This window comes from Protopterus annectens, chromosome 5.part0 (assembly GCF_019279795.1).
Source record: "Protopterus annectens isolate FY-2018-M chromosome 5.part0, PAN1.0, whole genome shotgun sequence".
Lineage (NCBI taxonomy): Eukaryota > Metazoa > Chordata > Ceratodontiformes > Protopteridae > Protopterus > Protopterus annectens.
Window position 1 is genome coordinate 624,098,794 of NC_056735.1, and position 27,879 is coordinate 624,126,672.

The window sequence follows — 27,879 nt, forward strand, 5'->3', positions numbered from 1 at the left end:
CTGTACATTCCCATTCTTTTCAACATACTCAGTATTACATTCAGCCATCTGCTTGTCAGCCATTTTTTGATTCCTAATGCTTTGCTGGCCTTTTTTTCCCCCCTTAAGGTCTCACTCTGCAGTTATCTTTATTGCTGGCTTGCCATAAGAATTTTCCCACCTTTCAAGTATTCTCCCATTCTATTTGAAATCTATATGCTTGTCACTTTACAGACTTCATTGCTAAGATTTCCTTTAACTTTACCTCCTCCATCTCCACTTGGTAGGAAATACCTTGCCTTGTAGCAACTGTGTACTTGCTGATAACATACCATCTACAACATTACCATGTTGCCAAAGCAAAGACACTATACCTCATGCCAACTTTGAGAGCATGTTATTTGTTTGAGTCCTTTTTTGGAGAAATTCAAGTGAAAGTGTTTGTGGATGTCCCCTTTTAATCAGAGTGGAATGTGTTTGCATACAGTTGCTGTTCTTGCAGAGCATAATTTCAGTATTGATAGTTGTGCATGTTTAACATTTTATTTCATAGTTTGCATTTTTTTAAGTGAGCTCTTTTCTGGTGGAGATGCTATTTAAATGTGTTGTTACTGTGTCAAAATGCTGCAGATGCAGTGCAGGAATGGGTGTTTCATTTATAACATGTTTGCTCTTTCCCCACGTGTGAAACCATAGAGTTAATAATATAGTTAAAGTAATGTGTTGTGAGCAAGCGTGCTCCCATGAAAACTTTATTTCTTTCTAGGTTTGTGTATTTCTAGATTTTTGATTTGATGTTAGTTTTTATTGAGAATTTCACTAATTGATGTGAATCCCCTGCTGTGCCTGTATTTGTCCTGTCTTTCCACGGCCTTAAGGCATTGGCTCAACCCATATGCTACTGCATCCTTCTTGGTTGCACTGACAGTATAGTCTGACTTTGGTGTTTGCTGACTTCTCACCCCTCCAGATGAACCCTTCATGTAATTTCTACATTTCCCGCAAAGTACTTGATGAGCTACCCTGTGATATGTGCCTAGGTATCCCGCTTTCAGGTTGTTCATCATTTGCACCACTTTAATTCCTTCCATTATGGTACCTTTTTGCTTATCCATTTTTCATAGTAGATTCATCTTTTCTTTCAACCCATCATTTCATTCTTGTCTTCTGCAAAATCTCTTTTAATTGCAACCATAGACATTTGGACCTTGAGTACACTAACATTTGTTCAGCACTGTGCTTTAAAGCCCTTTGTGCCTAACCAGATCATTAACATTTTCTAAAGATTAAACTGTGGCCCATATTTCCCCCTGTAAATTCTCTGAATAATTGAAGACGCCCTTTTAAGAACCTTGTGCATCTGCTCAGCAAATAAAGTGCAGTCATCACTGAAAAGCTTTTCCAGTACCCTTAACTGTTTCTTACAGTACATAGGCCATACGTTTCCCATGTAGCACCTCCATCCCCAACAGAAACAGGTGGTCGATAGCAGGAATCCTGGCCTTTGTGCTCTTTTTTTGTTCTAAGTTGTCTAGACAGGACCTATTCACCAGGATTTCAGTTTCTGTATGACTGTGTAGGGCTTTAACTCAGTCTTGGGATTCTGTATCAGTTTACATCATGCCTCTCAACTGTCCAGATTTTCATAGTATGTCCAGGTTTTTGCCCATATTTTTGGTCTCTTCATAACATTTGTGGTTTTCTGACAAATCAGTGTGAACTAAAGTCACTAAATGACGGACATTGGAGTTTCAGATTTCATATCTTTCAGAAAATGTATGATGATTCAAAGCCTGCTATTCTAAGTTTATAAGAGCAAGAATTAAAAGCTGTCCCTATTTTGGGGCCTTTGACCCTCCATTATTCTTGACTTTGTCCAGATTTTTTGTGTAAAGAAGTTGAGAGAGGTATGGTTCATGTTACTTCTCATCTCTGAAAACAGAAAGATCTATTCCAGGAAATCTGTGGCTTTTATGTTGGTAAGTCATGTTCTTGCTTTGGGAAATGTCCATTTTTGCCATTCAGTTCATGTAAAGGCCTTTACTAGCCAGTGATTGTCTTTTTATTACCTCTCCATAACAAAGTCTGCTTGACCTTCATTGACTAGCCTTGAGTGCCTTTTCTTATTCATAAGTCTTTGCTAAGATTGTAAAGTCAACATTGGTCAAAGAAACTGGCCTAAAGTCTTCTGGCTTCAGTATTTCATTCTTCTGCTTAGACAGTACCACTACTGTGATTATCCACATGGATTTTGGGGGATTCTGTTGTTGGTACCTATTCAATAAACTGAATAGTTCTCTCATCATTGTGTTCCCAGTTTATTTATAATGTTAAGTAGATTGACCATCAAAACCTGCTGCCTTTCCTTCCTTTAGCTCCTTTATTACCTCTCAAACTTTTCTGGGGTAATAGAAGCAGCTATTTCCTTAGATACTTCACTCACGATAACCTATGGAGATGTCATCTTAAGCCTCCAGCCTCTCCAGCTGAACATAATTACTACAGGAAAGGCCAGGTGCATTTGAATGCCATACACCCTTAGACTTCCCATGCTTGCCAGTAGGTTTGCAGAGATGTCTGGAAACAGTTTATTTCTGCCCCATCAGGTAACAGCACATATTTTTTCTCTAAATTTTAAACCATTATTATTTTGTATTATACAATGACTAGCTATTAACATTAAAAAACAAGCACGCTGATTGGTCAGCCCAACCAGCATGCCCATTGTAAATCAAGAATATACCCACAGGAAAAGTCCAGCCACTAAAGTATTATTGAGCGACCATACTTTCCTGTCACTGTATAGAAAAGAAGAAGCAAGAACACTTAGACACGACTTCTTTCACTTTTTCAATTTGTTCATAAGGTTCTAAGACAGCCGTGATGTTCTACAAACCAGAATAATGACGTATGTTAAAAAAAAAATAAATAAAAAATGTACCTAATCTTTCTTGTATGAAGAACATCACAACTGACAATACCTTACGAACAACTAACACATGTACAGGTAAGAGTACGAAATTTGCGATCAAGACAGTTTACAGGAACAAGAGAGACAGGACGGAAGTAAAAGGAAAATTGGGTGCATTTCTTTACTTTGGCATAAAGTAGCTAATTTTGTTTTATTTCTGCTGTCTCTTTCTCGTACCTCTAAAACTGTCCACATTCCAAACTTTTTTTTCTTTAAAAAACAATTAAGGAAGCAAAAGTGATCTTTCTTTCGCTATTTCTTTTTTTAACAAAGTACAGATGTACTGTTTAAGTGTGGGAATGTTTGTCCCATATGCCTGCACAGTACGTCAAGCAAGCCCAAGACACAAAATTAAAGCGGAAGAACACCATGGCACAACATTCAACAACATTAGTTAAGAAAAGTAATTTTTTTCCCCTTAAATAATGTTATTGTGTAATAGCAGTAACCCACAGCTGGGTGTGGATTTACCCACAGCCAGCCGTGGGTTATTGATGTAGTATAACTGCATTTTGTATTACATGTCCTGTGCACTTGTCTGTTTCCTAGTTTGGTGTTTCCCATCTCTTCACATCCAGGTGTTTTTTCATATGTACAACACTTTAAACTCTATAAGATTTCTCAGATCAGCATCTTTTACTGTCGTAGGAGCACTTGATTTTTAAGAATGTTACAGCAGTTAGGCACATAAAACTTCCCCAGGGTGCTTCATCTCTCCCTTCTGACATAATGTGTTGCATTCATGTTCCTATCCATTTCTCTGTTATGCATTTTTTCAAACTTTGTATACAAAATTTCTTAACCCATGAATAGAAAACTTTTCCAACCTTCTCAAGTCACTGTTTTGACAATTGTGACTGAAATTTCTGCAACTCTAATATGGTTTACCTTTACTTTTTTTTCTCTTGACATTTATACAGTACACCTTGTTTTCACATGGAGGACTTCTTTAGTGTCTGGCAAAGTTTATATTTACAAATGGTATATTGCCATTATTTAGTGTTGTTGCTGCCGTTTCTGTTGGAGGTAGTACCATTTTTCTTCAGTTTACAATCCCAGGCTTTAAAAACTGTAAGTGAGTGAGCAGAAAATTCTGGGTCAAGGATAGACCAGCCATTTTATATCTGGGAATAGGTCCATCATTTACAGATGCTCCATTAGCAAGTCTGTACAGGTAATGTACCTTGAAACAAACAAAATAATCAGCTGAGGCTTCACGTGCATGCAAAACCCCTAGATACCCAGCCTTCTGATTGTTTACTTTCAGAGCTGACAGCCTTGCATTCCCCGGGTATTTGAAGAGACCAAAGTATCTTAAGGCTCATTCAGCAAAGAAATCCTTACTCTGTCCTATCCTGCATGAAAGACAGTAGTTAAAAATGATATGTTGTGTAAGACTGTATTACAAGTTGCAGTCTCTAATTCTGTTTATCCCAATCTTAGACATCTTTCGCAGTTAAAAAAGTTTATCATATATTAAGCCTTAGGCCAACTGCCTTTCTTGCTGTTATGAAGGACCTGCTCTTCCAGATATGCCATAATAGCACTTAATGTAATTTATTTTCAGATTTCCCATCTGAGTTATTCTGTCTGAAGTTAAGTTGGTCTTTCAAATTCTCCTCATTCTTCTCCAGGATTTTCTTTTGTCAAAACTATTTGCTAGTGTGTGATCTCAGTGAAATCCAGCAGTGAGGCCACTTAGTTTACTGGTTCTTCCATTAATTCCAGCTGTTTCTTCTGGCCTTCCGCAGTGGATGTTTGAGGTATTTAGTGTCATAGTGACTGCTTAGTGTGCCAACAAGAATTCTTTCCATTATTTCTTTCATATAGGTAGTTGCTGCTTCCCCCATTATTTCAAGTTAGAGTTGCTTAGCATTTGTTTCACTTTTGAAGCTAAATAAAGTACATTTACTTACAGGATAAACAAGTTTTGTGCATTCTTTGACTCCCATCTGCCATCCTCAGAAGTGTCATCAGACCACCCCCCACTATATATATATATATATATATATATATATATATATATATATATATATATATATTTATGTGTGTGTGTATATTATATATATATATATATATATATATATATATATACACACACACACACACACACACACACACACACATACACACACACACATATATATATATATATATATATATATATATATATATATATATACACATGGGTCCCCTTCACATGGTCGACATTTCAGAATTTCGAAGACCATATAGCTGAGACCAAATGCCAAACATGCGGAACCGGCATCTGCAAACAGTGCAGAATGGAAAGATTTCCATCTTCCGCACTGTAGTGCAATCTCGGAGTTGGTATATTTAAGTTCCGGGGGGTAAGGGGGTGCAGGGGGGCGTAGCCCCCCTTTTTTGCAGCGTGATGGTAAGATTTTGTTGTGGGTTTTTTTTTTGTGTGGTCAACATTTCAAATGTCAATCATATGATCTCAGCCATATGGTTTTCGACATTCTGAAATGTCGACCATATCAAGTAGACCCATATACATGTTTGTGTGTGTGTGTGTGTGTGTGTGTGTGTATATATATATATATATATATATATATATATATATATATATATGTGTGTGTGTGTGTATGTGTATATATATATATATATATATATATATATATATATATATATATATATATATATATGCACACACACACACACACACACACACACACACATATACAGTGGATATAAAAAGTGTACACACCCCTGTTAAAATGCCAGGTTTGTAAAAAAAAAAAAAAAAATGAGACTACAATAAATCAGTTCAAAAGTTTTCCCACCTTTAATGTGACCTATAACCTGTACAGTTCAATTGAAAAACATCTTTTAGGAGAAAAATATAAAAAAAATGTACAATAAGCTGGTTGCATAAGTGTGCACACCCTTAAATTAACACTTTGTTGAAGCACCTTTTGATTTAATTACAGCATTCATTCTTCTTGGTTACACACTTGCCATCAATTAAAGAGACTCTGATTAACCCCAAATTAAGTTCAGCTGTCCTAGTAGGATTTTTCCTGACATTTACTCAGTTGCCTACTACAGCAAAAGCCATGGTATGCAGAGAGCTTACAAAGCATCAAAGGGATCTCATTATTGAAAGGTATCAGTCAGGAGAAGAGTACAAAAAATTTCCACAGCATTGGATATACCATGGAACATAGTGAAGACAGTCATCAAAAAGTGGAGAAAATATGGGACAACAGTGACGTTGCAATGAACTGGATGTCCCTCCAAAACTGATGAAAAGACAAAAACTGGTCAGGGAGGCTGCCAAGAGACCTACAGCAACACTGAAGGAGCTGCAGGAATTTCTGGCAAGTACTGGTTGTGTACTACATGTGACAACAATCTCTCGTATTCTCCATATGTCTGGGGTATGGGGTAGAGTTGCAATTTGGAAGCCTTTTCTTACACAGAAAAACATCCAAGATTGGCAATACATCGTCTCCCAAATACATGTGGGAAAATGCGTCATGGTCTGATGAGACCAAGGTTGAACTTGTTGGCCACAATTCCAAAAGGTACGTTTGGTGCAAAAACAACACTTTGCATCACCAAAAGAACACCATGCCCACAGTGAAGCATTGTGCTGAAAGTGTCATGCTTTGGGGTTGCTTTTCTTCAGCTCGAACAGGGGCTTTAGTCAAGGTGGAGGGAATTATGAACAGTTCCAAGTACCAGTCACTTTTGGCCCAAAACCTTCTGGCGGCTGCTAGAAAGCTGAAGATGAAGAGGAATTTCACCTTTCAACATGACAATGACCCCAAGTCAACAAAAGAGTGGCTTCACCAGAAGAAAATTTAAGTTTTGGAATGGCCCAGCCAGAGCCCAGTCCTAAATCCAATAGAAAATCTGTGGAGTGACCTGAAGAGGGTTGTGCACAAGAGATGCCCTCGCAATCTGACAAATTTGGAGTGTTTTTGCAGGGAAGAATGGGCAAATATTGCCGAGTCAAGATGTGCCATGCTAATAGACTCCTACCCAAGAAGACTGAATGCTGTAATTAAATCAAAAGGTGCTTTGACAAAGTATTAGTTGAAGGGGGTGCACACGTATGCAGCCAGCTTATTGTACATTTTTTATTATTTATATTTTTTCCCCTAACAGATTTGTTTTTCAATTGAATTATACAGCTTATAGGTCACATTAAAGGTGGAAAAAGTTTTGAAATGATTTGTGTTCTCATTTTTATACCACAAGAACATGGCATTTTTATATCCGATATATATATATATATATATATATATATATATATATATATATATATATATATATATATATATTTTTTTTTCCTTTCTTTCTTTGCACTTCTGCAAAAATAGCATTCCTCTTACAAGCTTCGGTTCTTCGCCATTTTCATTGAGAGGTGGTTGGATCTTCTAGTTTCTGCTGAAACCCAGTTCCTACACATTGAGAGAAAAATTACTTTTGGCAATTCCATTCCCCCCTCCCACCATTCTGACTATCTGGTACCCAGGCTGCTCAGTTATGCTAGTTTATCAGCACTGCAGAATAGAAATATCTTTCTTCACCACTGGGAATTACATTGACACTCTGTTGATTGAAACTGAGCTCTTTCAACTCCTTTTTTGAGTTTTTAACTTCAGAATTAATAGTTTGACAAGGCACCATGACAGTCTTTTTAGCATCATAAGTTATTTGGTACATTACGTAGCATAATGTAGTTTTTATGCACAGTTATAAAAAAATGCAGGATGCCGTATTGGAGGCAGATGTTTAAGGAGAGCCCTTGTTACACTTGTGTTTTATGTGACTGAGTTTGTACCTAGCATGATTTGTTTTCCTTGTAGATGGTTTAAAAAGAGATATAAAGTAAATAAAGTATTATTTTATAAGTCCACTTTTAAAGGTTGAAAGTGAAGGCTTGTATTTAAATTTGTCATGAAATGTTTACTGTAAAGATGTTGGCTTAATGTGATTATGCTTAATGATGCATTGCCTCAGACTAGTTTTTTGTGCTGGCTTTGTAACCTTGGATTACAATTTTGGGAAAAGAGGCTGTAGGTGTACAAATACATTTAATTACTTTGTGATCAAAGTTGTGTACCCTTCCTTATCTGGTATCACCAGAGATTTAGACAGTCTGTAAACCCCATTTATGGAGCATTCTGTGTACTCCTGGGACCTCATAAGAACATAGCAGAGTGTTATTTCAGTTGATGTCAGCATTCTACAAAAAAAAAAAAAGTACAGTAAATTCCAAGTCTGTACCATTTTTAAAACAGGGCATTGTATGAGAATGTAGAAGCACCTTGAAGTTACTATGTGGATGGCTCAGGAAAGACATTGGGAAGTATTTTATAAAATAACGACTTGTTTAAAACAACATTCCTGAAGAAGTAATGCTATTGAAACTAACAGAATTCAGGGTACTTAATTATTATCGCAACCACATTTCCAACCTGTGATAATTCCTTATGTATTGCCAAAAATGTTTGTTAATCTTAAAAGGGGTGTCCGAACTACTAATTATTACTCTGTCACATTGTGTATGAGGTAGGAAAAGGAGTACCCAAAAAGAGGTGTGTGTTTGTGTTCAACAGTTTTCCCTGTGTCTGTGTTGTATGACAGCTTCCGCCACATTAAAGTGCTGACGTTCACAAACCGTCAAATAAAGAACTGGTACTGTACCACAGATTATAGGTTCATAGGTTTATACTAGGCTATCTGCCCTAAGGCATTTATAAGCCTAGCCCAAAGTTTTATGGCTTACGCCACCCCTTATATGAAAAAATACTGTGCCCATTAGTTTGTTGTGCCTCTGTCCAGCAGTGACACAGAGATTTTTCCCAGGGTAAACCTACGATCTCCCATCCACAGATCAAGATTTCTCTTGAACAGAGCCAGCGAGGTGCTCTGCCTCACATGGACCGGGATTTTATTCCACAGCATAGGGAGTCTCTGAGTGTTAAACTATTGCCATCCTGTTAACATAACCCAGTTTACCTAAGTCAGGGTTTACAACCATGTACATGAAATTAGTATACTTATAACCAAAGCTGCCAAATGTTTTAAACATACTCATTTTACGTACCATAGGTACCTTACTTAATCAGTCAGTGTGTATTCAACAGCCCATTTATATTCCTCATCCCCCCATCTATTTGCAAAGCATACCTATATTAGTTACAGTTTTATTCATTTACTGGATAGTAGAATATCACAAAAATCATATATATTTGTTACCAGCTAACTGGAATAATTATACCTTGAAAGGAATCTAATATGTAATGGTATTTACATCTTATCGCAATCAGATTGCAAACAGGAGAAACAGGTATACAGCTTGGAAAAGAGACATTTCTCCTGTTTGAAACGTGGTTGCGATAATACTCACTGAGTGAGTCTCACGGACAACAATGCAATACTTTAAGTAAAAAAAGAAGGCGGGACTTGCATCTTTTCGCAATGGGATTTCGAACAGGAGAAACAGCTATACGGCTTGAAAAACACCTGTTGCTCCTGTCCGAAATGTGGTTGCGATAATACGCAAGTACTGAATTCAGAAATGTCTGGGATATTCAAAAGGTAATTCTTATGAGGACTGGGGAGGAGGGGAATACAACTGTTGGCTTCAGCAGGATCTGTAACATATTCATTCCATAGTGGAATGGGTAGAATCAGTGGGCCAGGTGGTCCTAATCTGACATCCAAATCTAATTTTCTTTGTAATAAGAAGAGTAGTTCTACTATAAGTACCTGAGTCCCAGGCACTCAAAAACTATTTTCACAGCTGGAGACACACTTAACTCACATGGTCACTCACTTGAGCTCAAACCATACTGTATGTTTGGGAGAGGTGTGGCAGTCATGTGGAAGGAGAACAACTCTACTGTACCCTGGCAGAGCCCACAGCTAGGTTTAAGTAAAGTAAATGCTGCAGCCATGGGGAGAGATTTATGAGGGGGGTAGAAGTGTGTCTTAGCATTTCATGCAGTGATTGAGAGGGAGATTTAGGGTTAGGGAGTGGGAAGTGAGTTTAGATTTAGGGAACAGGAGGAGAGTTTTAGTTTTATATAGAGTGGAGTTTTAGGTTTAGGTAACTGTTAAGAGAAAAAGTTTAAAAACATACTGTTTGTCTTTTCCCTGTTCTTGCAAAATGAACATGTTATTTGTTGGGATATGCCTATCAAAGATGGGCCTCATCTGTGAACAAAATGCAGCATTGCCTATGAACCTGGATGATATCTGTTTTCTGCATTTCAGAATAAAGAGATTTGGTTATAGCTCAGTAAAGCCTGGGATAAGGACGCACGGCCGAGTAAGAGTTCATTTACTGGGGCAGGCTGTGTCTCCTGGAAAATTTGAGCTACCGTTGTTGAATTGAACATTTTGTACTTGAACATTTTGTACTAGCTGTGGATTTGAGGTAATTTGTGATAACATGTTTATCCTATATGTTTTTCATAGCCAACTGTCAACGGTCAGAAATGTAACAAAAAGTTGTTTTGCTTTCAGTATAAAAGTTGATGTCAGTAAACAGGTTGATCAGATCAGTCCAGACCGGACATCTTGGCCAACATGCTGTGTAATCTGGTTAGCTGCTAATAAAGGAAAATTCATCACCTGAGGCAGATGCGACTCGTTTGAATTTTTTCTTCTGACATTTTGGTCCTTCGGACCGGAAACCTCTACGAAGGTATGGATCAGACCGAAAGAGAGACCGAAAAACCTGTGCAGGTGAGGGTTTCTCATCTTAAGATTCCCTCGACTGAAAGCCCTCCGACTGATTTGTCGTTGAAAGGAGGCCGGCCACTCTCTGATCCCTATCTGAGGGACAGTTTCAGAACGAAAAGGGGAAACGGAGTCTCATCTGGTTCAGGTAGGATAAAAATAAATTTCTTTTAATTTAATCTTGTCGACAAGGTTTTATTTTTAGTTAAGGATGGGTAGGATTACTTGTTAAGATTATTTTGTTAGGGTCACCCGTTAAGATAGTCCCATTTTATAATAAGCCCTGTAAAATAATTTTGATACAGTCCTAAATACCTGAGAAAAAGAAAAAAAGGAAGGAAAAATAAGAAATCTAGGGGAAACATGGGTTCGAGTTGCTGCAAGTGTGAGAGTGATGCCTGTTTAAATGTTGATGCTAAGTATATGAAAAGGTTTAAAGAAAAATAATGGTACATTTTTGAAAAAGTGGAAGTCGAGATATGATTTTGATGGTACACTGAATAAGAATGCCTGTGCAAAATTGGTTAGAGATTTGAAAAGAGATGCGGGAACTACAACTGAAAAACAAAGACAATTGGGATTTCCCCAAGCACAAAAATGGTTAGAAGAGGCAAATAAACGAGCTATAAAAGAAAAACAGTGCCAGGAAAAAAAGAAAATAAATCAAAAGGGGTCACTGGTGCCAAGTGGAAAAGTAGTTTTATTTTTAGATAAGGAGGATGCGCATACAGTTTGTGCGGTACAAAGGCAGGCAACTGCCCCACCGTATAGGGAAATTGCTGCTGCTGTACCGGCGGAACCTCCTCAATATCAGTTTGAAGGTGTGGGATCTGTACAGCAGGGGGGTTATTGGCTGCTCAAGGAAACGGTGACCCCTCCAATTTACCCGCAAATTCCCGTAGTACCCAAGGTTGCTTTGCAACAGGTAGACCAACCTATGCAGTTAAGGTGGGGACCAGCAGGGCAAGGACGTTGGGCCATTAAACTTTCTGACTACTCAGAAGCCCTTCCCTTAATACAAGTTGCAAACCCACAAGCAGTGGATGTTGGACAAGAGCCAACTATTTTAGTTTATCATCCCTGGGCTAGAGAGGATAAAAAACGAGCTACGGATGGTATTCCTCATCCCAAGGTTAATTTTCAAAAGTTTTCTGAGGACATAGTTGGTATGCGTTTAAGTTATCATCTAAATGGTTTAGAAGTAGAACAAGTAGTGCGACAAATCCTGGGTCCAGATTGGCACTTTGTGGTACTTGGACATGTAAGGCAGATGACTGCACTACATTAAAGCATAATTCTGGGGTGTTAGACACGCGAGTCACTGATCTGTTGAAGAGAATTTCTGATAAGTGGCGTCCAAGAGCAGATTGGACAGTAATAAATCAGTGCATCCAAACTGATGATGAATCTGTAGATCACTATATTGTAAGACTGACAGAAATGTTCAATAACCATTGTGGAATGATGATTCCGCAGGATCAGACTACTGATAGTCCGTATGAACAGCAATTGAAAAATGCTTTTCTTAAAGGTTGTAAGGCTCCAATAAATAGTTTTACAACTAAGCATATGGTTGATCACAGAACATGTAGACTGCAACCTTTGTTTGAATATGCACGGCATGCTGAGAGACATTTCAATTTAAAAAAGAAAGTACAAGTGTTAGCAGTAGGGGATGATGGTGGTATATTTTTGGTACAGGACCAACTGGGGCAAGTGTGCCGTGGTGGCGTACAAAAACGTGGGTGCCCGAAATGGGACACGTATAAACAGGGTGGACATTCAGAGGAATATGAGGGGAGGTTAAAACGTGGAGAATGTTTTAAATGCAGTAGACGTGGGCACTTTGCTGCTGATTGCGAAGAGTGGCAACATCCCCCACAGCTTACGAACAAGGGCTCCGCATGACTATATGTTAGTAAGGGAAGGCGCCAAATTCATTGTTGTGATTATTGTAGAGAAGAAGAAAGCGAGAATGATTGTGATGATGATGAGGCAGACACTCTCTGCGATGAATGCCAGGACACCCAGGAAATGAAGGAAGGGCAGGATTGTGACTGTGAAGTCATAAACCTGGCACATTTGGGTATTGCTATGCATCTGGATCAGAAACCCATGATAGAGTTTTTGGTTGAGGGACAGAAAGTGGAGTTTTTATGTGATTCAGGTGGATCGCGTACACTTTTGGGTCCAGCAGTTCTACCCCCGAACTGCGAAACAGATGAGTTTGTCCTTGTGAAAGCGGCAAACGGGAAAATCTATAAGGAACCACTGTCTCATCCTCTGTTGTTCACAGATCCGCAAACAAACCAAACTGTTAGGTGTAGGGTAATTATATCGAAAGTTTGTCCAGTTAGTTTGCTGGGAAGAGATTTGATGCATTTGTTTGGAATAGCGGCAATTCCCACACCTAAAGGCATTGAGGCGAAAAGGTTAGGGATGGCTTGGTGGTACAAGGAGTACAAGATTTGTTTTACTGGTATAGCCAGGACTTGATTTCAAACAAGCCGGGGAGGGTTGATACAGATTTGATCAACCTAGCTTTAAGTAAATCTAGGAGCGGGTCACCGCAGGTTGCGGTGCACTTACATTGTACTATGTACTACAGACAGGCCCCTGGTCCGGATAAAGAATTTGAAAAAGAATTCTTTAGGCACAAATGTGCAAGGATAATTTTGAATGATATGTTTTGGGATAAGCAAGGTAATACAGTAGTGACCTGTACTTTGACCAAGGAAATTAGTTCTTTATATCGCTCAGGTTATAGCCCACATATTTCAATTACTAAAGCGGTGGGGACACATTGGGTAGATTTGGCGAAAAAGGTAACAAATTGGGACACAGTGTCCGAAAGTCATTTGAAGGATCAACAGGGTGACTTGGGCACAACCAAGTGTGCACTTCAGGGATGACAAAACAGAAATGGCATGACAAATCCTCCGAACTCAAGAGGAAGATAGTACGTTAAGTGCCTTACCTGTAGATTTATGGTCAAAAGGTAAAGGGGATGTAGGACTGATGAAAACAGCAGGTGAAGTTTGTATAACTCCAAAGTCAGGTTTTAGACCTCGTAAGCACCAATACCCGCTAAGTAAACAAGCAGAGGAAGGAATTAAGCCAGTCATTGAGCAGCTAAAACAGGTAGGAATTCTTGTTGAATGCCCATATTCGCCCTGCAATACTCCGTTGTTTCCTGTAAAGAAACCGGATGGGTCATGGAGGTTGGTTCAGGATTTACAAGCAGTTAATTCGGCTGTGATCCCAAGAGCACTGGTGGTCCCTGACCCCTATACATTACTTAATGATTTATTACCTCAGCACAGATATTTTTCTGTCATAGATATAAGCAATGCCTTTTTCTCCATAACACTACATAAGGAGAGTAGATTTTAGTTTGCATTCACTTATCAAGGTAAAAGATACACCTACACCAGATTGCCACAGGGCTGTTGTGAGAGTCCGACAATATTTGCACAAGAAATGGCTGCGAATTTAGCTCAGTTTGTTCCCTCAGAGGGAAGCCAGGTTCTGTTGTATGTAGATGATATTTTGTTGGCCTCACCCACGCAGGAAAGTTGTAGAAAGGATACCCTTGACCTTAGTTTTTTAGCTGAGCAAGGACATAAGGTAAATAAAGAAAAGCTACAATTGTGGAAAGCACAAGTAAAGTACTTGGGTTATTTAATTTCGCAGGCAGGTAGACAATTGGAGAACAAAAGAAAACAAGCAATTCTTGAGGCACCTATGCCTATGACTAAGCGGGAGATGATTTCCTTTTTAGGTGTGACTAATTTTTGTAGAAGTTGGATCCCTAACTATGCTGAGGAAGTAGGGCCATTGACCGCACTGATCTATGATACTCCCATGGCGGCTAAGAATAATATACAGTGGACAAATAAGGCAATACAGGCCTTTATTAGAATTAAGCAATTGATAGCAGGATCCTCTGTTTTGGGTTTTCCGAACTATTCTAAGCCGTTTGTACAAATGGTTGATTGTAAGGGAGGATATATGACTCTGTTTCTGGTACAAGTACATGGGGATAAACAGAGGCCGATAGCTTTCTACTCCTCCAGATTAGATCCTGTTGCAAGGGCATTGCCGCATTGTGTTCAAGCAGTGGTGGCGGCCGCCATGGCAGTACAAGCCCTCAGCATCATTAGTTTTGTTTCACCCATTACAATTGTGGGTTCCACATTCGGTAGCTACTATACTTTTGCAAGATAAGATAAGCTTTTTATCTCCTAGTCGACATTTGTCATGTATGACAGTGCTGCTGACACAGCCTCATATGACCATAGAAAGATGTACTACTCTTAATCCGGCGACACTTTTGCCGACTCCAGGAGAAGGTACTCCACACGTTTGTTTAGAGAGCATTCATGACAAAGTACTTCCCCGACCAGATTTAACGGATATTCCGTTGATAGATTCTGATCTCGTTTTGTTTGTAGACGGATCAGCAAAGAAAGACACTGTAGGAAAAACACTAGTAGGGTATGCTCTCACCACAGAAACTGAAGTTTTGGAGGCAAAAGGATCGTCAAACATTTATTCTGCACAGGCAGCTGAATTGGTGGCTTTGACTCGAGCTTGTACCTTAGGGGAGGGTAAAAAAGTGACAATTTATACAGATAGTCAATATGCTTTCTCCACTGTACATGTTTTCGTTCAACAATGCAAGAATAGGGGAATGGTTACTGCGACAGGCAAACCAATAAATCACAGAGATTTAATTTTACAGTTGTTAGGTGCAGTGCAACTACCACTTCAGATAGCGATATGTAAATGTTCCGCACATACCAACAGAAAAGATCCTGTCTCCAGGAGAAATACCCTTGCTGATATGGCTGCAAAAAAGGCAGTTCAAGAAAATTATTTGCTTTTACATGATAATGATTTGGAGCCCGGACACCTCTTAGACTTAGAGACACTAAAAGTAATGCAAACATTGACGACACAGAAGGAAAAATGTCGTTGGGTAAAATATAGTATCACTCAACAGAGTGGGTTGTATAGGACATCAGATGGCAAAATGGTATTACCCTCAAACCTTTTTAGGTATGTGGCATTGGTTAGCCATGGACCTGCCCATGTAGGAGTACAGATGATGATTCAAATAGTGTCTAAGGTGTTTTGGTGTAAAGGGTTTTCAACTTATGCAAAGCAATTCTGTTTATCTTGTTTATTATGTGCAAAGTATCATGCTCAGGGGGGAATTAAGAAGTCTCAGCAGGCATTCCCTACCCCTCCGTATCCATTCCACACACTCTGTATGGACTTTATTGAATTGACACCCTCAGAGGGAAAAAGGTTCTGTTTGGTCATTATTGATGCTTTTTCTAATTGGGTAGAAGCTTTTCCAGTGAAGCATCCGAATGCACAAACAGTAGCAAAGCTTTTGACTACAGAAGTAATTCCCCGATTTGGCCTACCAAGACGCATTTACAGTGATAATGGGTCTCATTTTGTTAACCAGATTATTCAGAAATTGGGTCAAGTGTTTCAAATTGATCTCAAAAATCATTGTGCTTACCATCCCCAATCAGCTGGACTAGTGGAAAGACACAACGGTGTCTTGAAGAGTAAGTTCCGCAAACTAATGGCAGAAACACATAGGTCATGGACTGCGTGCCTTCCGTTGGCACTCCTGTACATGCGAATCTCACCTTCCTACAAAGGACTTTACACCATTTGAACTTTTGTTTGGGAGACCATATTACGTCCCGCAGTGGCAAGGATTGTTGCCAGTGGAACGTGAGGATCTAGCGGATTATATGAAGAAGCTGCTAAATGTCAAATCTCTTGTAACCAATGACTCCTTTGCAGATTCCAGAAATGAAACCTTGTTAAGCGTGGCACCCGGGGACTGGGTGTGGATCCGAATTGTGAAGAGAAAGAATTGGTCATCCCCCAGGTGGGAAGGCCCATACCAAGTACTTATCTCGACACCTACGTCTGTAAAGATCGCTGAAAGGACTTTGTGGATTCATATCAGCCACTGTAAAAAGGCTCTCCCTTCTGCCATTGATATTGGTCAAACTCCACCAGACCTCTGAGTGCAAAGTCTGGCTACAAAGGGGTATTAGCCCAATAGGTATTAGTTCGTCTCAAACCCAGTGAAGAAACCTACGGCGCGAGGTAGTCCTTGGGGAGGATGGCCATGTTCAACTGGTACTTGAACTGTTGCATGATGATGATTTTGGTGGCAAAAGTAAATATGTCCATACGAGAAGGAACAGTTGCAAGAGAAAAAGTAATGGTGGTGCTGCAAGCGCAAACAGGTGTTACTACTGTGTTTAAGGTGAAACTTTGTGAAGGAATTTTGGACTGTTCTAAATGGAACAATAATAATTTCTTGACTCTTGCAAAATACTTGTGCAATAGAGACTGTACGTCCTGGTCAAGTCTTTGGTGGTCAACAGATGAGAATGGATGGGAAACAAGTGGTGCAGTGATACCAGAGAAAGATAAAAGCAGGCAACAAAGAATAAAAATTGCACATTTCCAAGGTACCGGAGTAGTTACTATAACCACTGTGTCACCACAAGAAAGTGATTCAGGAGTTTATGGAATCGGAGTGTCTCTTCCAACTAGAACTGATCCTTTGTGGACCCTCCAACTTAAAGTACAAAGCCTTAAGAATGCTACAAATAAAGCAGATTTTGCCTTCACAAAAGAAGAACAATTGTTACTTGAGACTGGATTCGTTCACCATAATGAATGGTTATCTTGGGTTTAGATATAGTACCTGAGAAGCACATCGTGAGAACTGTATTTCTTGTGCTGAAGGTAAACAGCAATTAGCAACAGTCCCATTGATGTAAGATGAAGGTAACCTAACGTGTCTGTTAAAATTATTCTTCAACAAAACTGAAGATAAATGCAAAAATGAAACTCAGCGTTTTCCGGTCATAAGCAAAGTTGAGAAACCGCCTGCAGCGATTTCCTATCCAGGTTCGTATATGTGCATTTCCAGAGATGGCACAGGGAAAAATTATGGCAATATGGGACAGAACTATTGCAATGTTACTGTGAATGGCAATGGGAATCCATTTCTGGAGAACCAAACTCATAGTTTAGCAGACGTATGGTGGTTATGTGGAGACAACAAACTCAGATCAAGGCTTACGATTCCCTGGAAGGGAACTTGTGCACTTGTAAAGTTAATTCTGCCATTCTACATTTTCCCAGTTCCAGCAAGCAATTTCATAAGAGAACTTGAAATAAAGCCGAAGTGGTTGAGTAGGAGAAAAAGAGAGGCACCGAAGCAATCTTTCGATAAGTGTCTACATCGATAGCATTGGCGTACCAAGAGGCATACCTGATGAATACAAAGCAATAAACCAAATAGCAGCTGGTTTTACATCCATCTTTGTCTGGATTCAACCTAATAAGAATGTGGACTGGATCAACTACATTTACTATAACCAGCAGTGTTTTGTGAACTATACCAAAGATGCATTGAAAGGAATTGCTGAACAACTGGAGGCCACTTTGCAGGTGGCATGGCAGAATCGAATTGCGTTAGATATGCTCCTGGCCAAAGAAGGAGGAGTTTGCAAGATGTTTGGGACTTTGTTGTACATATATTCCAAACAACACTGCGCCTGATGTAAGTATCACTCGAGCTTTGAAAGGTTTGTAGATGTTGTCTGAAGAATTGGCAGAGAACTCTGGGGTAAATAATCCCTTTACAGATTTTCCACAAGCGTGGTTTGGAAAATGGAGTCATCTCATCAGCAGTTTCCTGGTGTCCGTTGGAGTCGCTGTGGCTATCGTGGTGGCATGTGGTGGTTGTTGTATACCCTGTATCAGAGGTCTTCTACAAAGACTGGTTGATACTGCTGTTACGAAGACGATGTACCAGCAATTGCAACAGACTGGTGAAAGTGAATATATTGAAATGTGACTCTGCAAATGTTTTTGAAGTTTAAAAATTTGTCTTGCCAATGAGGTAATGTATGCAAAGAAAAACTTAGTTTTTACCATATATTGCTGAAATAAAAGACAAAAGTGTTTTCAGGGGGGAAATGTTAAGAGAAAAACTTTAAAAACATACTGTTATTTGTCTTTTTCCTGTTCTTGCAGAGTGAACATGTTATTTGTTGGGATATGCCTATCAATGATGGGCCTCATATGTGAGCAAAATGCAGCATTGCTTATGAACCTGGATATCTGTTTTCTGCATTTCACAATAAAAAGATTTGGTTATAGCTCAGTAAAGCCTGGGATAAGGACGCACGGCCGAGTAAGAGTTAATTTACTGGGGCAGGCTGTGTGTCCTGGAAAATTTGAGCTACCGTTGTTGAATTGAACATTTTGTACTTGTTGAACATTCTGTACTAGCTGTGGATTTCAGGTAATTTGTGATAAACATGTTTATCCTATATGTTTTTCGTAGCCAACTGTCAACGGTCAGAAATGTAACAAAAAGATGTTTTGCTTGCAGTATAAAAGCTGATGTCAGTAAACAGGTTGATCAGATCAGAGGAGATCCGATCAGTCCAGACCGGACATCTTGGCCAACATGCTGTGTAATCTGGTTAGCTGCTAATAAAGGAAAATTCATCACCTGAGGCAGATGCGACTTGTTTGAATTTTTTCTTCTGACAGTAACATTTGGTAACTTTAGATTTAGGCAGTGCAGAAGTTTAGGTATAGGGAGAGGGAGGGGAAGTTATGGTTTTAGGGTTAGTGTTTGGGCTCTTGCAGGGCACTGCATTTCAGTATGGTCAGGTGGTAAGAGGGCTAGATAATTATGTAGTATCATGCTAGTGAGATGTAGGGAAGTTGCTTTTTAGAACAGGTGTCAGCAAGAGTGTTGCAAGCTACTATCGCATGAGCACTTAACAGTAGACCAGAGAATTGTGTTCAGGTAGCATTGAATTTTATTAGGATGCTGTTGCTGTTCTCTTCATGGTCAATTCTGTATTACTTTAGTATATTGGTCAATAATTAATGTGTTATCTGTTATCACTTTGGACAAGACTTATTCAGGATAATGAATGAAGCGAGTCCTGAGCAGGTAGTTACTTTTTTGACTGTTATTAGTGTATACTTTAGGGATGGAAATATGCATCTTGATGAAGGAGCCATTTAGATCATCTGGCCATCATAAAACTCAGCTTTAGGCTGTTTTTTGTGTTTGTTTTTGCAGAAACTATTTAATGTTACCCATTGACACGTGATTAGAGCTAATATGGGATACCAGTACTAGATCCTCTAAGCACATTATCAAGTACAGTGATTGCTTAGATCTGATTGCCATCTTGTCTTTCACAAGAAATCTCCATTGTTTGATGTTAGTTTTGAAGGTGTTGAAAATAGTATGGATAAAAGCTGAAAATGCCAAACATTGGTTCCAGAGTATAACAAGTACAGCTTGACTGCGAAAACACACAGTTTATTAGCAGTCTGCTGTAAGAATGCAGAACAACTCAGCAGATTGCTTTTGTAAGGAATTTACACATCAGCTTGTCCTGATCTTTGAAAGATTATGTATTTCCGTCCCTTTCCCAGTACGGAAAGCCTTTTCAGGCAACTTCCAATAATGAGTTTGTTTGCAGAAAAAAATGTCAGCATCTACCATATTTCCATTAAAGATTATGTCTAAAGGCATGAAATGAAATTTTCTTTTCACACAAAAAAGGGTTTGCATGCATCTTTATGCATGCAAACACTTAGCCATTAGAAAATTATATTTTAAAGATATCTTCCAAATACAGAGGACTGAAAATACAAAGCTATGTTAACGGCATTAATATTAATGGCTGGTAGAGTTGCCAGATTTCTTTGTGGCTAAAACCGGACTAAGGTCATGCCCCTCGCATCACCCGTAACTTAGCCCATTCCCACCCCCTCTCCCAACCATGTCCAACCCTTTTTGTGACATCACAGTGACATCAGATGATGGGAGCGCCCTCTTTTTCTGTTTCGGATGCCTGCTTTCAGCCGATTTACTATACCTTTCTGTAAAAAAAACCAAAAAAAACATAGTAAATCAGCCAATTTAACAAACACTGATAGTCTGTTTCCTTTTGTGAAACAGAATACTGGAGTTTGTACAGTGTTTTCCTGACTACCAGAGAATTGAATTGATTTGTGGATAGTCCAGAAAAAAAAACGGATAGGTGGCAACAGGGATGATTTCCAATTTCCCACCTATTAGTCAGTTATGCTTAAATAGGGCTAGGGATGGACTCTGCTTCACATGGATGGGAAGCTTGTTCCAGTGCATGGGAACCCTCTGAGACACATTTGTGTGTCATCAACATGGCCTATTTATGTCACAAACAAAATTTAAATCCTTGGATCTACTCATACACAACACAAGGCAAAGCTGTCACTTATTTTAAATAAATTACTCTGATCTGAGCTTATGGCAAATTGGTAAACCTTTCTTGGTTTATTTGTATTTCTTCACCATTAAATAGGTAAGCAGCTGTTTTATTTACTTCTACGGTGATTACAGATATTAAAATAAAATGCACAAACACAGATAGCCATTTTCTAAACAAAACAGTCCCACAATGAAAATAGACTTAGCACAAGCACTAAACTTCTCTGCCATTGAAGCTCACATTCATTGAAACAGTATTAAAACCCAAATTCAAATAAAATGCATCTGGCCAGTGGAGAATAAATTTTACCTTTGGGCTGTTTTCAAATTATAGTCTCTTTGAACACATTTTTATGGCCATGCAGGCATGTATGTGTTGTTTGATCCACCTTCTTGATTGTAGTTCCTTGTATAATAAAGCACCACCTGTTAGTGTGTTTTAAAGTTGTAGTTTTGAACATTTTTCCAGTAAGCAATGAAGCAAAGTGTATGACCCAGTAATGACGAAACTGCATTTACTATCAATCTGACCTCAATGCTACAGCACTGCTACCAAAGGAAATAATTTTGGAATGCCCGTAAATCAGTGGGCATAACATTTAACTCCTAATGGATTCACAATGGGAGGGTCAACATTTCATTCTAGCGAGACAACAGTTTATGCAAAATACTTGGTAAAGTATTTTGCAGCAGGTTAGCAAACAAATTGCAAAGACAGGGAGTGCTGTAGCATAATTTATTGTAATTATCTATTCAGAAATCAGTGTACTGCCTGTCTTTGCAATTTGTTTGCTAACCTATATGTGTGTGTGTATGTATGTATGTATGTATATATATATATATATATATATATATATACACACACACACGCACAGAGGCAGTGACAGAGAGAGAGAGAGAAAGATGTACAAACACACATGCGCACATCAAGAACTCACACTTTCCAAAAACTTCTTAAAAAGTTGTCTGATTTTCATCGACAGAAAACCCAGCTGCTATTACGCATACATTTTTAATTTATTTTATTTTTCAGATAGTGGCCATGTGTTTAGGAGAACTATCCGGGGATGACTGGATTGATTTATACACATATGCTAGTGGTTTGCAGGCAGCTCATGTCTAGATAAAAAAAAAATGCAAATTACTTGATCCTTCTTTCTCTCTCTACACTTAATAATGCTTAGGAACTAAAGATCCAAGTTAGCACTAAGCAGCAGCAGGTAAAGAATAAGAATATGGGGATGTCCATGGCTGTTCCATAGGCTTGCTAAACGTATGCGCTATTAACTTCAATACAACTTAATAAACGACCTGCATAAATATCTGCATTCAAACATAGCTTTTTTAAAACCTACAATCTTGATTCACTTTGTTCCAAACAGGTTCTCGTAAATATCTGCTGGTGTACTTTGGAAATTACTAAATGTATGGTTATACAATTATTTATGCCTGTATTTAATGACAGACAAGGCTGGTTAATGACCCAAAATTATCTTTTAGCACGTGTAATCCAAAGTTCCACCGTTTTCAAGTTTCAACTAACACTTGAGTTTATTGTTTGGGAGTTGATGCCTTCTCAAAGAAAAACAGAGCCATCAAAGTTAAAGGAGCAATATACATGGGTCCCAACCTTCCATTTCCAAAATGAGGGACACACTAGCACTCACTATGTGAAGAAATGGGCAAAATGTGAGACGCATACTAACAGCTTACTACCAACTCCAAGTCATAGGATAATATACGTTTTTAGTTTTACTTATAAAATAAGATTTTTTTTCATAAATTAATATGATTCATTTTTATTTACCACATAGATATCAGTTGAAAAATTCCCACTGAATGTATCTCAAAACCCTTTCAATGTGGCACCGAGGAACATGAACTTTTTAAAACCCTGAATGAGGTACGTATTCCTCGTAATGAAGAACATATCTTCTCTCTGTTCAGCTCCAGAGCTCTCGTATGGTGGACAATGTCCTCTACCACCTGCTGACACATGGACTTAGCCCCCTCTTCACGGTCACAGAACTGCTAGCTTAAAATTTGGCGCAACTGCAAATTAGAATTACTTCCACTCTGGTGTGGTGTTGTAAGCATGCATGATTCTCCTTAAAGGAGAAGACGGCGCTAATGCCGCAATCACAATCAGTGGTACCTGCTGCAGCTGTAAAAGTGGGAGGTCGCTCGCTCGCTCATGGTGGCACAAAACCCAGACGGACAATTTGTCAGAAAACTGGACAGTCCGGTCAAAAACCGGACAGCTGGCAACCCTAAACTGGCTGTGCAGGAGGTGTTGATGTCACTCTGGGTCCCAACTAGATTAGTCTAGTTAAGTAATTGTGTATTAGTTAAGTAATTGCCAGACTATTAATGTAATACTTTAGCAGAAAAGATGATGATTCATTTTTTGCCAAACAGTTAATTTGACTGTTTGGCAATTTGCTTACCTACATTAATCCAGCATAATTAGAGCTGGGACTGAGTAACATCACCACCTCCCACCCGGTCATTAATATTAATGCAGTAAATACGGCTCCTCATTTGGAAGGTATCTTTAAAACATTGCAGTTTTCTAAAGGCTGCAAAACGAGCTTTTCTTTTTACACAGAAAGCGTCTGCATGCATAACGATGTTTGTGAACACTTACTTTGTGTGAAAAAAAGTTCATTTCATGCCTTTAGACATGATCTTTAAGAGACCATAAGGAGATTTAGAGTGAATGTAAATTACTGTGCTACCCTATTTATATTTGTTAGTTATGTGGGACCTGATATCTTGTGGTATTTAAGAATATTATGTTAATATAGTTAAACTTTAGACAGTGTGGCATGGTGTATAAATAAATTGGCCTTTCTTTCTTTCATTATTTATTGTTTTAAGTTTATCAGGTTAGAGGGCTAGTATAGGACCATTTTCAGCCTTACCTGAGGCCATATGGCAGTATAGAATATCACAGCATACAATGTAATCAACATGGGTAAAAACAGGCAAGCACAGCAGCACAGTATTCACAAGTTCAATGTATATCGAACACGGTTAGCAAAGTAGTACGAGTTGATGAGGTCTCATCCAGGTACTATCCGAGAGTAGAAAACAGATCTAAGATAGATGAAGAACATAACAGTATTTACAAGAAATATGTGAAGCAAGTACCAACAGGAAATTGTAAAAGTGATTTTTTCACGTTATTCTTAATTGTAGGCTGGGATTATTCTGGATGTCATCTTTTTTATTGTAGTTTTTATGTGCTCAGCTGCATTTGGTATACTTGATGAGTACAGAAAGTGCTTGTATTATAGAGCTGCACTTGTATAAAATATGCATTAACACTTTTTTGTGCATTCAGCAACATTTAGTACATTTCATGAGTATTGTGACTGCTCATAGTGTAGAGTCACACATATATAAAATGTGTTGAGCTTTCTTTTTATTGCAGTTTTATGCATTCCGCTATATGTAGTACATTTTAATATAGAAAGTGCTAGTATTATAAAACTAAATACATACATTAAGACTTCTTTTCACACATTCAGCTACATTTACTATACCATCAGAGTACTGAGGTTGCTAATAGTATAAAGTTGCAGAAATATAAAATGTTATAAAATGCTGGTCTGTATTCATACACATTTACTCTGTTTTTGTTTTGTAGCTATATCCAGTCGGATGATAGACAGAATATTTTCTGGAGCAGTTACTAGGTAAGTGATTTATTTCATATTTTCTCTGTCTGAGTAGATAAATACAGTATAATCATTGTATGTTTTCCTGAAAGTGAGCACTGACATCCTCTCCTACCTTTCTAATTTGTAATGTTTTGTGGAAAAAAATGTGAATCTGAAGTAGTTAACTTAATTTATGTTGCAACCTGTGGGTATTTGGATCCATATCAGATCCAAGCCGGCAACATTTTTCAAGCATCTGCTTCAAGCTCCTCACCTTACCCATAATCCGTCACATCTCCAACGTTCCCTCAGATCTCGTTTGCTGCTTCATGCATATGCATCATGGTCTCTCTAGCTCCAAGTTGGGTGCAGTAAGTGGTACTTTTTGGTATGTATTTAGTGTGTGAGTGTAGTCGTTTTTTGGTCATCCCTTTCCTGCCCTTCATTGTTCGTTGTTTTTTCTGTCAAAAAAAAAAAAATAGTTTAAAAAGTTAGGAATTGTGAGGTACTGTAGGCCTAACCGTCCTTGTGTGTGTGGTTTAGTTTTGGCCGAGTGGTGTGTGGTGATGGCTGAGCAGCCAAAACCAACTTTTAAAAAATGCACAGTGTGTGGCCACAAGCTTTCACCGGCTGATGGCCACACTCTGTGTTGTTTGCCTGGGTGTTCCCCACCTATCTTTGCCATGTAGTGTGTGTGCAGGGTTCAACCCTAGGGCATTGAAAGAGAGGAAGGCAAAGCTGGTAGCTAAGGGCCTGCTACCAGTTTCTGCTTTGGATTCGACAACCTCGATATCAGCTCCAGTAGCCGACCAACCCCCCCCCCTGTCAGGCTGAGACTCAACCTCCCTCTAAGCCTTTTTAGACAGGGTATAAATCAAAGGATAAAGACAAGGACAAGAGAGACAAGGAGAAAAGAGCGGAAAGGCACCACAAACAGTCTCCAGAGCAGGAGCCATTTCCCAGTCCGCCTGCTAAAGTTGTCAGGACCACCTCTCCAGCGCTCCACTCCCCGATGTTCTCCCCAGAGCCGATGGAGCCCTCGGACCAGAGGCGTTCTTTGAGGTCATCTCACAGACCAGCCAGATCCGAGTCGGTCGCCTCCTCGCTGTCGACTCTGAGTCTGTCCGAGCTTGACATGGACAGGATGATGTGGAGGTTCATTCGGACCCAAATCCAAATGGGAGTCTTGGCAGGCCCCTCTCTGGCCGGAGAGGGGGACCTCTATGTCCTTCTTCCATCCGATCTCTCCTTCCCAAATCCGACCTGCGGTTTCGGTGTTTATGGATCGGAGGAGCTGGGGGTTTGGTGCCAATGGTACCTCCAACCTCAACACCGGCGATTACCTTGAATTCCTCGGATCAGACTTGTTCGGATCCGAGCAACTCTCAGGGCCGAGAATGGGGAGCCGGATCCGAGGGAACAGAGTTGTCTTTGGCTCCGACTTTGTCAGATTCAAGCCGTTCCTTCAGAACCCTGGCTACCTTAGCCTCAGTACCGATCCTCACGACAGAGCCGTGGAGAGCTTCTTCCTTGTTGGTTGCTAAGGAGGTGCACTCTCCTTCAGCCTTCGATGTGGTGGAGAGGGTTCTTTCCCAAGGACTGAGACCCCAGCCCATTGCCTTGGACTCCGCCCAGGCTACTGTGGATTTGGTCACAACTTCCATCAGATTGTCCCGGGGACAGCCCATGCTAGAGGACCCCCAGGTGTATCCCGTCATGGAACCCCCACCTCCACCCCCCCGGTGACTTACGAGCCCTTCTCAGAGAGTCCCACTGAGAAGGCTTCCTGTAAGCACTTGTGTAAGAGGAGTTACATGAACTGCCCTGAGTCCCTCACAGAAGATACTGACTTGGATGAAGGTGAGGGTTCCCCAGGTCACCTGCTGAGAATATTTCCTTTGGAGACATCATGGAAATCCTCTGCCAGAGGGGAGGTTGGTCAGCCCCAAAACCCTCTATAGATGAGTCAGTATTCCTGGAGGCCTTTGGCACAGGCCCATCTGCATCCTGGGTGTCTATCCATTAGTGGATCTCATTACCACGCGGGCATGAAAGGAGCCTGACACCATAGAGCCAATACCCAAATGCCCGGACAGAATCCTTTCTCCTCCCCCAGACAGACAGGCCTGGTACAAGGGATCCCTGGTAGATGCTATGGTGGTTGCAGCTGCCACCAAGAGAGAACTGGCTCAGGAAAGTTCTTCGGTCCACCCTCCGGATAAGGAGTCTAGGGCAGTGGATCAGTTTGGGAAGCGAGTCTTTTCTTTTGCAACTTTTTCTATACAAGCGCTGAATTATTTGGCACACGTCATCCGACTCCAGCGAGACCTAGTCACGGAATTCGCTGTGTCGCCCCCAGAGTCTTTGTCGCCAGAGGACAAGCGGCTGTTCTTGGGGAAAATGTCGACTCTGAAATCTGTTTCGAACACGACCATGCATCTTCTTTCCCATGCCACAGAAGGAGCGGCTAGGGCGTCTGGGACCAGCGTAGCTATGAGGCGGTATGCTTGGCTCAACCTCTGTCGATTCGCGGACCCCTTCAAGGCATCATTCACAAATGCTCCTTTTGACAGTTCCTCCCTGTTCGGGAAGACAGTTCGTGACACCATGGTTCAGAGCGAGGAGGACGAGAAGACTCTGCCATCAGAGTCTGCTTCTCTAGCCCTCAAAGATCCTTTTCTAGGAATCAGAGAGGGCAAAAGAAGATGTGGTTCTGAAAATCTCAGTTTCCCCAGGACACTCGGGACAACTCATCCCCTAGAGGCAGAGGGGGACAAGACAGACGCCACCCTAGAGGCAGAGGGGGCCCGAGGAACTTTGGGTCTCGGGAGACATTCTCGGACAGACCTGCGCAGCAACCCTGAGGGGTTGCCCGACTGTCCTACTCTGGAGACAGTCGGGGGAAGATTGTCATTGCACCTAATGGCTCGGGAGTCCATTACGATGGACCGTTGGGTGCACCAAATTATATCCAGAGGCTACTCCATCCCGTTCGTTGCCCCACCCATCCAACCAAAGCGCCTCCTTGGATGTTTCACCCGCTCAAAGGGAGGCGACAGCACACAAAACTTCAAAGCTGCTTCACAATTGGGCCATCGAACCGGTCCCCCCATATCAGTCTGGATTAGGCGTTTACTCCAGGTTCTTTTTAGTGCCAAAAAAGACGGGGGACGTCAGGCCCATATTGGACCTGTCAG

The 27,879-nt window shown here is 40.0% G+C and overlaps 1 protein-coding gene across 2 annotated transcripts in view; it reads left to right on the forward strand.

Annotated features, from left to right (window-relative positions):
* The window catches only part of PPP2R3B (protein phosphatase 2 regulatory subunit B''beta), a 1,731,184-nt gene that overhangs the window by 1,303,227 nt on the left and 400,078 nt on the right, over positions 1–27,879 (forward strand). For both annotated transcript variants that reach the window (XM_044072461.1, XM_044072462.1), the window contains exon 8: positions 24,670–24,718. In XM_044072461.1, coding sequence (XP_043928396.1) covers positions 24,670–24,718 — 49 coding nt within the window. The remainder of the gene's footprint in view (positions 1–24,669; positions 24,719–27,879) is intronic.